At 41.0% G+C, this 13,722-nt stretch overlaps 1 protein-coding gene across 2 annotated transcripts in view; it reads left to right on the top strand.

Annotated features, from left to right (window-relative positions):
* The window catches only part of LOC139471293 (peptidyl-glycine alpha-amidating monooxygenase B-like), a 41,506-nt gene that overhangs the window by 15,557 nt on the left and 12,227 nt on the right, over window positions 1-13,722 (top strand). Inside the window, exons 7-16 of one of the 2 annotated variants that reach the window (XM_071253607.1) lie at window positions 1,322-1,373; window positions 1,602-1,669; window positions 2,066-2,149; window positions 3,566-3,639; window positions 4,650-4,700; window positions 5,419-5,471; window positions 5,979-6,211; window positions 8,600-8,747; window positions 9,279-9,386; window positions 12,832-12,904. In XM_071253607.1, coding sequence (XP_071109708.1) covers window positions 1,322-1,373; window positions 1,602-1,669; window positions 2,066-2,149; window positions 3,566-3,639; window positions 4,650-4,700; window positions 5,419-5,471; window positions 5,979-6,211; window positions 8,600-8,747; window positions 9,279-9,386; window positions 12,832-12,904 — 944 coding nt within the window. Of the gene's footprint in view, window positions 1-1,321; window positions 1,374-1,601; window positions 1,670-2,065; window positions 2,150-3,565; window positions 3,640-4,649; window positions 4,701-5,418; window positions 5,472-5,978; window positions 6,590-8,599; window positions 8,748-9,278; window positions 9,387-12,831; window positions 12,905-13,722 lie in introns of both variants that reach the window. The other variant, XM_071253598.1, reaches the window with a different exon arrangement.

The following is a 13,722-nucleotide window of genomic DNA, read 5'->3' as shown; positions in this document are numbered from 1 at the left end:
GACCCAGGTGGGAGTAAGTCCCTCAATAAACGTCCCATCTCCATGACCCAGGTTGGAGTAAGTCCCCAGCACTCTGTTGCTTGCTGTAAGAGGAAAATAGAGTGGAGGAGATGGTCAAGCTTGGTGACTTGGCATTGCGGTTGTATGTTCATAATATTGACCACTGGTTTGTTTGTACCAGACTCAGTATATTTACAGGCTGCTGTGTACACACACTCTCATAGTCATGAAACTACCATTCATTTTAGCAAGGCCATTATAAAAGTTCTTTCAGATAGTTTACAGACACTTTGACCGATCTGTTAGTTCCAGTAAACAGAAAGTAGACCAGATCAAACAATGGCAGCTGCTGAAGTAGGACAGTTCTTGTTGGTTGAACATGCCTGACCATGAGTAAAGTCAACTTAGCCATAAGTTTGCCTTGTTATAATTCATGTAATTATTAGTCAGATTTAACTTTGTGTGAATCTGAAGTGATTCTACTACAGAGGTGTGCCCTATGTAACCTTGGCTATTGTTTTTTTGGCCGAGAGCGAAAAGAATTATCTATGCATTTCTCAGTCGACAGCTTGTGCCGTCTGTATGTCTCCAAACATTGTCTCCTTCCTGAGTAAGCTCAGGTGGTCCAGTTGTATATGGCGTCACAATTTGCTGTGCAGAGAGTTGCATCCCTTTGGCATGCCAGAAACCTATGATTGTGGTTCAAAATTACTTTTTCTAGGTTTGTCAGCAACATACCGGTGCTCTTGGGTTTCACCAAAGAAGTAAATGCCATAGACCTGCATCACTAATGGCTTTCTCCCATATTAAGCTGACATGCCATGATATAGCTATAATACTGTTCAAAGAGGTATTGACCCCAACTGACTGACTCTCTTACCTGAGTAGACACGTATCCCTGTCATGAGGAATGCTGTGTCCTACCTTGAACAAGTGCTTGGATTGTCTGATCATGTGAGCTCCAAATAAATGAACCCATTTATGTTGTTACACAGTATTTGAAGTATCTGGATTCTGGATTCTACATAAGGACACCCAATGTACCTAAATTTCCAACAACACTGAATGATAACAATTGAAACTAGAAGTATCCAACAAATACAGTTGCTTCCCAGACAGGGTCCTCTTAAACATTGGGCCAAGTGCATGGTTTAATTGTTAATAGTATTTTTACCCAGGATTCAGAAAGCAGAAATAAATTACTATTATGCAAGAGTGTGTTTGAACCAAGACAGTTATCCACTCCCGATGTTTGGACCATGTATTGTTTTAAGTGTGACTGTTAGAACAAGCACCTGTTGAACATGATCTTGTCTTGCAGAAACTACACCACGGGACTACTCAGGGATACGTATCTATCTTACTGCGAAAAGGTGAGAATGTATGGTCTATTACGTGTCTCAGTTGTACTGGTAAAATTGATAGTACACACAAAGTCCTACTGGAAATATTTCCAAACAGTTTGTGTCATTATCGTGTGACCATCAAGGCATATACTTAGGGCAGTGTACAACCAGTTCAATTATCAATTATATGTATTTTCCAAATGAGAAATATCAGAGAATATTTTGTAAAGATGTGATTGTCATTATCTGTTTTAGACAAAAGTATGTAGCAGGCATACATCTGATGGCGTCCTACAGTATTGTGATCCCCCCAAACACACCCAGTAAGTAAATGGCTTCCACACCACACATTCATCTTTATTATTGAAGGATTCATCAAAACATTTTGTGTGTGGTTGAAAAGATAGTTAAAGGTTTTACCTGTCTTGCCTGGATCAAGGTTGTATTTCTTGCAAATGTATGATTAGTGCAGCCCAACCTGGGAGGTTGCACATGGATAATTGGGATCATTTTCAATCACAAGAGCAATATTTTCCTTAGTTTTATGGTATTCCCAGAATTGAAATAAGTACAATGAAAATATATAATCAAGATCATCCTAGGATTGCTCAGTTACCTGGTGGTGTTGAGGTTTGTTAACTGTGTTGTCACAGGTGTATATGCATTTGAATTTAAGAACAGTTTTTCAGTAGTCGTAAGAAAGCCATGTTTGCTTGCAGAGACTCACTCTGACATCAGCTGTGTGTACAGAGGCCCCAAGCCTATGCACCCCTTCGCCTACAGGACCCATGCTCACAGTCTAGGTATGTAGTAAACAGCTGTGCTAGGACACAACTGGTACAAGAATGTCATCCCCTTGGACTAGTTACAGCTGTAACATGGACACATGCAGCTGAAACACGGACACATGCAGCTGTGACACTGACACATGCAGCTGTAACACTGACACATGCAGCTGTAACATGGACACATGGAGCTGTAACATGGACACATGGAGCTGTAACATGGACACATGGAGCTGTAACACGGACACATGCAGCTGTAACATGGACACATGCAGATGTAACATGGACACATGGAGCTGTAACACGGACACATGCAGCTGTAACATGGACACATGCAGCTGTAACACGGACACATGCAGCTGTAACACTGACACATGCAGCTGTAACACTGACACATGCAGCTGTAACACGGACACATGCAGATGTAACATGGACACATGGAGCTGTAACACGGACACATACAGCTGTAACATGGACACATGCAGATGTAACACAGGACATATGCAGCTGTAACATGGACACATGTAGCTGTAACACAGGACAGATGCAGCTGTGACATGGACACATGGAGCTGTAACATGTACACATGCAACTGTAACATGGACACATGGAGCTGTAACATGTACACATGCAGCTGTAACACAGACACATGCAGCTGTAACTTGAACACATGCAGCTGTAACGGACACATACAGCTGTAACATGGACACATGCAGCTGTAACACTGACACATGCAGCTGTAACACGGACACATGCAGCTGTAACACTGACACATGCAGCTGTAACACTGACACATGCAGCTGTAACACGGACACATGCAGATGTAACATGGACACATGGAGCTGTAACACGGACACATACAGCTGTAACATGGACACATGCAGATGTAACACAGGACATATGCAGCTGTAACATGGACACATGTAGCTGTAACACAGGACAGATGCAGCTGTGACATGGACACATGGAGCTGTAACATGTACACATGCAACTGTAACATGGACACATGGAGCTGTAACATGTACACATGCAGCTGTAACACAGACACATGCAGCTGTAACTTGAACACATGCAGCTGTAACGGACACATACAGCTGTAACATGGACACATGCAGCTGTAACACGGACACATACAACTGTAACATGGACACATGCAGTTGTAACACGGATAGGACAGCCTGAATCGGTGTAATATTGTAAACTGCAGAATGGTATCTCAGTGGGCCAGCACTCTAAAACTGTCATTTGTCTGGACTTGTACCAGCAATCAAATACACACGTCCATACAAACACCATACACACATCTATATACATGAGTAAAATAATCTTAAATCCCCCGTTAAACCCACTTTACCTCGGCTCTTCAGTTTGATGTTTTGTGATGTTCGTTTCTGATAGAAAGAATGCTGAAATACTGTTAATGTCAAATTTCAGGAAAGGTAATAACTGGCTATGTCTTCAACGACACCTGGTATGAAATTGGCAAGGGCAATCCACAGTGGCCTCAGGTAGGTGCTCGTCAGCTGTTTCCTCCACTACATGACAGTACAGGTACTTAGGAAGTTCATTTTAAATGTTGTGACGTTTAATACTGTTCTCTTTTCACCCACATACTCTTGTCTTCCCTGTCTTTACGTGGCCTCAGATTCTGTGGTATGAATGAAGACAGGACTGACTGATAGTGACAGGTGTCCACTTCTTGTTTTATTATTTCAATGTGATGTTTATGTATAGGAGGTGCTATTACAAAATATTGATTCTTATCTTAAAAGTTTGCTTTAGTAACTGTTACACTAATTAGTAGTGAAACTTAAATATTTTTGTCCATCCGCCATACTTGACAGTGCCAACTGTAAATACCAGGTATTCAGCCATCTATGAAAAAGATGGCTTATGGGCCACAGATATCCCGATACATTCACGTATCTGGATACATATCGGATCGTGAGCAAGGTATCGTGATACCTTATCATGATTGTCCAAGCAAGGTATTGACGATACTGATTGGATAGTGAGCAAGGTATTGTGATACGTATCATATCGTGAGTAAGGTATCAACATTCCTATTGGATAGTGAACAAGGTATTGTGATACGTATGGGATTGTGAGCAAGGTAGTGTGATGAGTAATGGCACGTGAGCAAGGTATTTTAATACGTATCGGATCATGAGCAAGGTAGTGTGATGAGTAATGGCATGTGAGCAAGGTATTTTAATACATATCGGATCGTGAGCAAGGTATTTTAATACGTATCAGATTGTGAGCAAGGTATTGTGATAAGTATTGGAACGTGAGCAAGGTATCGTGATACTTTATCGTTATTGTCCCACCAAGGTATCATCGTCCCAGTCCTAGTGGTCAACAACTGGTTAGAACATGGCTATATAGCTTCAGCTACGTAGATGCAGACAAAAACGAGCAGGAGAGTCAGTGATGACACGCCATGAAGTATCTTCTTCATTCTTGTCCCCTTTGTTTCTGCAGAGTATAATCATGATAATTGATTATCATTTTTCAGGCATTTTACCCAGTCAATGGCTCCTTCGTTGTGAACCCGGGTGATGGACTGGTAAGCTGAGACATTACTTTTTGATGGTTTCACCCTCCTCGTGAGATGTAACTTGTAGATGAAGGAAGAGATATGATCTAACTTTACTTCACATGGTGATAGGTGTATCCCATTATTTCCCAGGCCTCTTAACCTGAGGATCCTGAGGACTACCCAGAAAATATTTAGTCAATCAAGTCAATGTGGTTGGCAGCAGGATGCATGTTTTATGTAAGGACACCCTGTCACTTCTCGCCTGAACATTGTGAAGGATATGTCCAGGAGCTGACACCACACGACCCAAACTCTTGATGTATTTGTATTAGGTATGATGGGGAGGGTTTGATTGTAGGAGTCAGACTGCATCAGACACACAGAACAGTGTGTCAGGGTATCCCACAGCGTCATGTCAGTTGCATCTTCCATTGATACATACAGCACCAAACCCGTGAAGATCCGGGGTAGACTCGGTCTCCAGCAACCAATGCTTGCCATAAAATGCAACCATGCTTGTTGTAAGAGGCGACTAACGGGATCGGGTGGTCCATCTCTTTGTTGATCCATGTCATTGTATCCCAGTTGCAAGGATCAATGGTCATGATGTTAATCACTGTATTGTATTGTCCAAATTTGATTTTTTACAGACCGCCGTCAAGTAGCTGGAATATTGCTGAGTGCGGCATTAAAAACAAACAAACATGCAGTACCATCTTCATTTAGTACTTTTTTATTAAAACAGGCTGCGCGATGTACCTTTGATTCAACAGGCAGAAATAGGGTCACAAACATTGGGTAAGTTTAAAAGATAAATTATGTTTCCATCCAGGTGTCGTTCATTGACTTTGGTCTAGATTTGTTATTGTGATATAGGTCTCCAGCTGACATGAGAATTGGCTGTGACCTGGCTGATTGTGTGTCATCGTACTCATCAACATTGGGCAGCTGTACTCCAGCTGGCCATCAGCTAGCCATCAGCTGGCTATCAGTTTGCTATCAACTGGCCGTCAGCTGGCTATCGGCTGGCTATCAGCTGACTATCAACCGGCCATCAGCTGGCCATCAACCGGCCATCAGCTGGCTATCAGCCGGCTATCAACCATACCAAGAATTGGATTGTTTGCACTATAGGTCTGCTACAACATAGTTGAACAAATAGTGTGGGATGTAACCAAGCTGTGTGAATGTAATGTAATAAAAGACTCCTTATCATATTGGTATTTGCTCATTGCCACTTACAAATAACTTTCATTTGAGAGTTTGGAAGCAATGCCTGACACTGATCTGGTTATTCCCCAACAGAGCTACAGGAGCTGACGAGATGTGCAATTTCTACATCATGTACTACACCGACTCCAGCGTCAAGATGCCCTCGGGGCAGTGTGGTGGCAACAGGCAACCCAAGCTCATGGCCGACATCCCTGACGACTCGGACGTCCCCCTGCCCCCCAACCCGGACCTTGAGGAGGAAGCTAAGGGGCATCATCATCATGCAGTCATGGCGACCCAGGCGGCACAAACTGTGGACCAGACAGGTAATGACATGCCATACTTGGGCGGCCAAGGCTACTCCATGCAAGAAGACTATCCCGACTATTCTTTGTATTCCCAATATTTGAAAAACTTAGGTCCTCTAAGAAATCAGAAAAGGTTCGGACAAGATTATTATGACGACCTTGATGCTTACTCGCGGAGTAGTTTCCCACGGAATCGTAACAGGAACAGGAACAAGGCTTTTGAAGCAATGAACCGCCAGCTTAGTGAGGTTCCACAAGCCAGACAACCATCCCCGAAGAACTCCGATTCAGAGTACAAGTCTAGAGGATATGTCGCCAGACCAACTGAGAGGCCAAGACAAGGGGGGAGAACTCTGAGCAGCTCTGCTGATCATGGCAGTCAAAGTGAAGCCAATCGTAAGACACATCGTTGTCGCATGTTAGCAGATGAAGTGTTGTGTAGCGTTGTTTTCCGATATGTCATATAAGTAGTAGTTGCTGGTAGAGTTGCACGCTGCTGCTGCAGTTTGATTCAGTCGTCTAGTGATTGTGTGTGCTTGTGTGTTTATTTCATTGTTGTCGTTGATCGATGAATGTGTTTACTGTTTTATGTGTATGTAGAGATGAGCCACCCGCTTTGCACAGCACTGAATGATAAAGAAGCAGTCAATGTGAGAACAGAGTATATCTTGTAACACTGGGGTAGAGTACTTTGCCAGTCCTTTGAGCTAGTAAGTTTGGTTTAATGCCCCATCTAACAGTATTCCTGTTATATCATGGCGTTTCAGCTTAATATGGGCGGAAAGCCTGAATTGATTCAGGTCTCCAACGTTTACCAACGAAACCCACTAAAACAGGTCTGGTGCTTGCAAACCTTGAAACATAAACAGGGCAATTGTGGTTATGAAACCACAATCATATGTTCCTGGCAAGGGACACAACTCTACACAGTGAACTGCAGGTTCTTAGACGACGGTGCCACCTATAGACTACTATGCATCCGCCAGACCCTTTATGTAACCAGTGTAGAGAAAGCTGTGGAGTCACCCCCCAATATCTACATAGACTGAACAATGTGTTTACGAATACCATGTGACCGATGCAATAATCCCTAGAACCTTGACTGGCAAATCCGTTGTTTAGGCTTTCATTCATTGTAATGTTTTCTTTACCCTCAACCACTTATTTCCTTTGTGTGTTATGATGTTCATTATTGTAGTGTACATAACCATCACCTAGTGTGTATTTTAGGGAGGAATCAACTACCACTCAGATATCTAATATACCTGAAAAGGTAAATGTGCCCTATGTGCAGACAGATATGTTAACACCTGGGAAGTACATATTTCCTTCCAACTTAGTCATTTATTCTTGACCTGCAAGATCCGGGGTAGAGTAGGCCTTCAGCAACCCATGCTTGCTGTAAAAGACAACTATGCTTGTCGTAAGAGGCAACTAACAGCATCAGGTGGTCAGGCTCGCTGACTTGGTTGATGCATGTCATCTCATCCCCATTGTGTGGAACGATGTACATGATGTCAATCACTGGATTGTCTGTACCAGACTTGATTATTGACAGACTGCTGTCATATAGCTGGAATATTGCTGAGTACAGCATTAAACAACAAACAATTATTCTCACTATGCTAGGGATATATTGAAGTGTGATGTGATGTCTGGAGCAGGGATCGGCATAGAAACCGTTCCTGAATTGTGTACCACAAGTGTCAGACACTGACAGCATGGGACGAGCTGGTTTATCTTGTAGGTATTCCAGGATGGATTATGATTCATGGCATCACTGTTCTTGACAGAGAGAATAACGAACCAGCTGAGTACCTGTGTCAGAGTGAAGGAATGTTGTCGGCCCCCGAGCTTATGAGTCATGTGTCTAGCTGTAACTCCCAGTTGGCCTGACTGTGTTAGTTCCATGTCCCAGCTTGATGGTCATGCTGTTAGCTGCCAGCTTACCTGGCTTGTGTTCAAATTGTTCAAACATTGTCATCATGGGGAGAAAGCTGATATACACTAGTATGTATTGTTGATGCACTAGTTCTATGTATTAGTCTGTGTGTTTCTTGAATTGTTTGAATGTACAAATATATTGTTTGAATGCCTCAAGTCTGAGGTCATATTGATCCCTTTCTGTGATCCCACCCATAGAGACTCCCTCGCTTGCATGTCTAGGTTATGCTAAAGGTGTGAAGTTGACTAGCACTTCAGAAATAATATGATCCCAAGTGGTCATCTTTTGTTCACTTAATTTCTGCTTTAAGATCATTCATTCTTCTGTTCTCAACCTACTGAAGACTACCGTTAATCAGTCATCTGAGACAGATAATATCATGATCTAGGGGACTGAGAGTGACTCCCTGGGTGTGTGTAACATCACACGCAACCAGTAACATGCTCCTGGATCTGTTGCAGACCAGCCAGTCGACCTCCCGGATCCACTGGTGTTTGACGGCTCTTGGCCGGCACAGCAACTGACCCTAGGTCAGATCGGAGGTATAGCCACGGACAAGGATGGAAATGTGTACATCTTCCACAGAGGCAGTAGACAGTGGGACAGCAGGTATGTTCCATATCTTTTAGATTTTATTTGGATTTAACTTTACGTTGTTACCAGTGATACGTCAGCTTTTAATTTTTAAACTTTTCCTGTCTCACACTATGTATTTCTTATTTCTTCGATCCTATATGGAAACATGCTTGAACCAAGTCTCGACTTCTAAAAAATAATCACCTAAACACACCCCAGCATCAGCATGGCCACCTCCCCAACAAATGGGTCCCGCAGGTAATCCTATGCATACCGATCTACACAACCTGATCACATGCCCTCTGTGTCTGTCACTTCATTCTCTTTCTTATCGCCACCCTGTGTAGATGTGTTTGATCGTTAGAGAATACAGTTTGGTTGTTTTTTCTAAACGATTTCTCAAATCGAAGAAAAAGAAATGCATAGTGTTAGATAGGATAAGTATGTAAATGTACAATTTATTGGTAAATTTCCAGTTATTGAACTAATTCATTTCCTCTACATGCACCAAACCACTTATGTATGTAGCAGTGGTCCTACATTGAGTATTAATCTTTGTTGCAGCACATTTGACATCAACAACAAGCTGATCCCAAAGGATCCCATACCTGAGAATGTGGTCATTATCCTTGACAAGAAGGGCAAGCTGGTCCGGCAGTTTGGCAGCAACCAGTGAGTGTTGATGATTCCTAGTGTTTACAGCAATAGAAATTCACATGTTTAGTCAAATAGTCCTGATAATGAAAACATATAGCAAAACCCTTAAAAATGGCTAATTTCTACTAGTCCTTATGATATCTTAACTACTGGGCACTTTGACAAGGACTTAAGGGGCATTCACACGGTACAACTAGTTGTATACAACTTGTTGTATGCAATTAGTTGCACAAACTGAAGTTGTATACAACTCGGCATTCACACGGCGGCGAGTTGCATACAACTCGGGTCTCGCGAGAATTCTGACAAAAAGCCTTAGCTGCAAATGTTCCGCCAATTAGACGATAAAATCCAAATGTAAAACAAATAGTTGTCCACTGAGTTGTCTAATGAGTTATACCTTAATAAAAAATAAAACGTGACGAATTTCCTTCAGGTGTACATTTACTTTAATTTAAGAAATGAAGGGCATGTTTTATTTAACCTATGTATATAAATTTGCCACAATGAATATTTCACAATTCTCCAAAGGAAATATGTATATGCTGCAGTGTGGTACATTCACCAGGCATCTTTTAGGAAGAATAACACGATGAATGTCAATTTCTGTGATAAAAAAACAGCTGATTATTATGAGTTTCATAAATTATCTGGCATTTTAGATTATATTAGTAACAGTACTGCATACATGTACCCATTTTGCAGCAGTGCATTATTTTACTGGGTGAAAAGATATTGAAGAGAGATTCAAATTATAATTGAAGATTGAAACAGTAAACTACTTCATGAACTGAATGCGTTGTGTGCTAGTTCACCCGCACCTCAAAGGAAATAACAAATATGTACAACGATGTTGATGTTGACGTATACTAATATGACATCACTACCGGTAACCACCCGTCATAACGTAGCGAGTTCACTGAAAGCAGTACGCGGAATGTTTGGAGTAGGTTTTACCGTGATGCTGGGATCACATACTTACATAAATGAATCATGTAAGTTAAGTAATCAGAATCAATCTGAAATCAACAAGTTCTGTTTGTTTTTATGTTTCCATTCTCGCCTTGATACTATGTGGGCAGGCAGACCAATACCGTCGTCAGTGTGTGTGATTTTGCGTCAATATCATGGCGTCACGTGGAACGATTTCTGCTGACTTTTCCAAAAAAGTATCTATACTCTAATTAATTATTCCTCTATTTTTGCAAGGATTGCATATTCGTAATAATCCGAGCTAATGTAGGCAACAAATTGACGACTAAATCTCTCGGAATAGTAGAAAATGTTAAGTAAAACTAGAAGTTTGCTTTGTTTACATTTTTTTCAATGAGAAGAGCACAGGGTTTGGTTTCACACTTGAATATTGCGGTTGATTTCATTTGGACCGTTTGTATTGGTGACTTAGACAAAATGTCCTTTGATTCTTAATGGTATGATGAAATCAGGGATGTATGTATCGTAGCTGAGTGTGAAATACATGTGATGTGATAGGCATCTCGTCAAACGCGAAAAGAACCGTGATTTCCCAACGCTATCAACATGGCGGTTCGGTCCAGAGTTTTTGTTTCGAAAACGAATATAGGATTATTGGAGTCTCTTTGGAATGATGATTGGTGTTTTGACAAAGAGCAGAAACGAAACCCAATGTTTTTGTAATTGAAATTATCATGTAGCTATACCTTATTTAAATAAATAATCACATTTAGAACAGTGAATTGGTAAAATGCGAATGGCAATATTTTCGCTGTACACTATTTTCAGATGTCATTAGTGATACATATGCTTTGCCTAACATAGTTGTTAATGGCATCACAAAATAGATAATTCCCCTCAGAATCTAAAACTGTGACGTTTATTTGTGTGTATGATGTATTTTAAGTTTTAGAAACGTATATGGACCTAATCTCACCTTGGTCTACACTACAGTATACAGTCACATAGCCTGTCGTTTCAAATAACACTATAAACAGTTTAACCTGGAGAATTAGACCGATGCAAATATCAAAATATATAATTTGGGACAGTGGTACCTACTTTTCATAGGTCCTTTATTGAGTGGTGACACTTAGGATACCGAAAAGCAGAACTTACCGACGTGAATCGGAGTCGCCATTTTTGTTTACAAATTGACGTGTAAATGTCACGTGATTTTCATACGCGTTTTGATTGGCTGCGTACGTACAACTTGTCGCATGAAAATAGAGCATGTCCTATTCCGTACAACTCACGTCCAACAAGTTGCATGCGTCAAAAGTTGGACCGACTTGCCCGTTCACACGATGCAATGTGTTGCATGCAACAAATTGTATACAACTAGTTGTACCGTGTGAATGCCCCTTTAGTCTGTCTTACAGACCCTGATACAAATATATATCAAATACAGCCGATGCAAGTCTATAATGTTTGACAAGTCTAGATCACTGCAGCTTATTGCTTCATCACTGGTGAAACCAAACACAGCATACATCCAAATCAAAAGACAGTCATTGAAAGGTATTTAAATGGTAAAGATGTGTTGTTTAGCTCCAACCGGGTGTGGAAAATCGTTGACATTTGTACTATCTCCCTATTTATACAAGGCAGTAGAAAATACAAGCCATGCTGCTGTCATTGTTGTGTCACTCTTGATCGCACTTATGAAGAAACAAACTGAGAAATGTGTGTCATTAGGACTCATACTGTGTACCTGAATGATGTCGCACAGAAGGCAACACTGACGAATGATGACAGTCTGGTATCTACCATAGAGAAATTGACTGTCGATGACATAAGGGATGGATGAAGTCAAGTTGTTTAGCCATGGGAATCACACTAAATGGTACCCAAGCTTGCTCTCAAAATAGATTTATTGACATTTGATACTTACTGCCCTCTAAACTGACCCCCTGCTTCCAGTGGGAGGGTGTGTGTTTGGGGAGAGGTGGTATGGGCAATAAATTTTCCTGTCACATACACTTTCAATGGCATGCCAGTGATTGGTGATAGGACACTTTACACGTGTTGTAAAATTCCAAGAAATTATAGCTCTGTAGATTTGTTTAGTCTCTGAAAATGAAGAGTCACTGGGCACCTTTTTATTATATTTTTATTAAGATAACTGAACAACTGTTTTTTTATGTACGATATGTTCATTTCAGAGACTAGATGTTAGTCTAACAAGGACTATAGGACTATTCTATCATTTTCTGTCGCTGGTTTACTGGAAAACCAGGGGTTGTTACATTAGACCAGTTTGTGCCCATGAATATTTTCAGTAGATTGTAGGGTTGATCCACGGGGCTCTCCTGCAATTACTTCCCTAGGGACCTCCTAGTGGACACCTATTCAGGCAGGTGCCGTCCACAATGAACATGATTGAACCGACCAGTCTCAGATGTATTTTTGTATGTTTCCTTATCCATTTTGGCAATGTAGGAAGTGCCCTAGCTTCTGTTCAGCTTCTACCTGTTGCATGTTCCAGGTTCTACATGCCTCATGGTATAGAGGTGGACTCCAAGGGCAACATCTGGCTGACTGACATCGGCCTGCACCAGGTACAGTTGAGGGTGTGAGCTGAACTGTCTCACTGTCGGATCACATCAGTGTACTATTAGTTATGGTGTCTTTAGTTGCTGTATACAGGGTCATAATAGATTGGTAGAAATACATTGGGAGAAATATGTGAGGACAGTAACAACCATCTTGGATTTTTACTGACGGTATACTGTTAGTTATGGTGTCTTTAGTTGCCATAGACGGTGTCAAATTAGGTTGGCAGAAAAAAAATTATATTTATTATTTTTCTGCTAACCTAATATGACACCGTATACGGCAATTAAAGACACCATAACAAATTAATTATGCCGAAAAGTTTGCATTATTTGGTATCGTTGTCGCACATGTCATGTCAAAACTTAAAACTCAAAACTTAACACTTACAACCTAAGATGTGAAGGATCAAAGAGAGACTACTCTTCAAACCTCAGAGGCCAAACCTTGTTGATAATTTTAACTTTATACAAACGTGATCCAAAAAAACTTAAATGTCCTTGCACATAAAAATTAATGATATAAAAACACAAAAAAGTGTTGAATTACAAATTTCTGTACCAGTATTTTCATGTGAAATATGTGAGGAGGGTGTTGGAATATACAAAATGGCTGTTTCGGTATACGGTCTCATATTAGGTCAGTAACAACCATCTTGGATTTTGCTGACGCTATACGGACTCATATGGGCTAAGTAGTTCTGCTCTATGATTGGTCAATCACACCTTGAGACATAATAAGTCATCTTTTTGCCCCTGTCATGGTCATATCCTCTGTGAGAATCCAGGTAGATTAGAACTGTTGAAGACAACAAGATGAAAGT

Source organism: Haliotis cracherodii, unplaced genomic scaffold, assembly GCF_022045235.1.
Source record: "Haliotis cracherodii isolate W230 unplaced genomic scaffold, xgHalCrac1.p SCAF_1, whole genome shotgun sequence".
NCBI classification, from domain to species: domain Eukaryota; kingdom Metazoa; phylum Mollusca; class Gastropoda; order Lepetellida; family Haliotidae; genus Haliotis; species Haliotis cracherodii.
The sequence above is the reverse complement of the archived record's forward strand: the minus strand, read 5'-3'. Positions and strand labels throughout refer to the sequence as shown.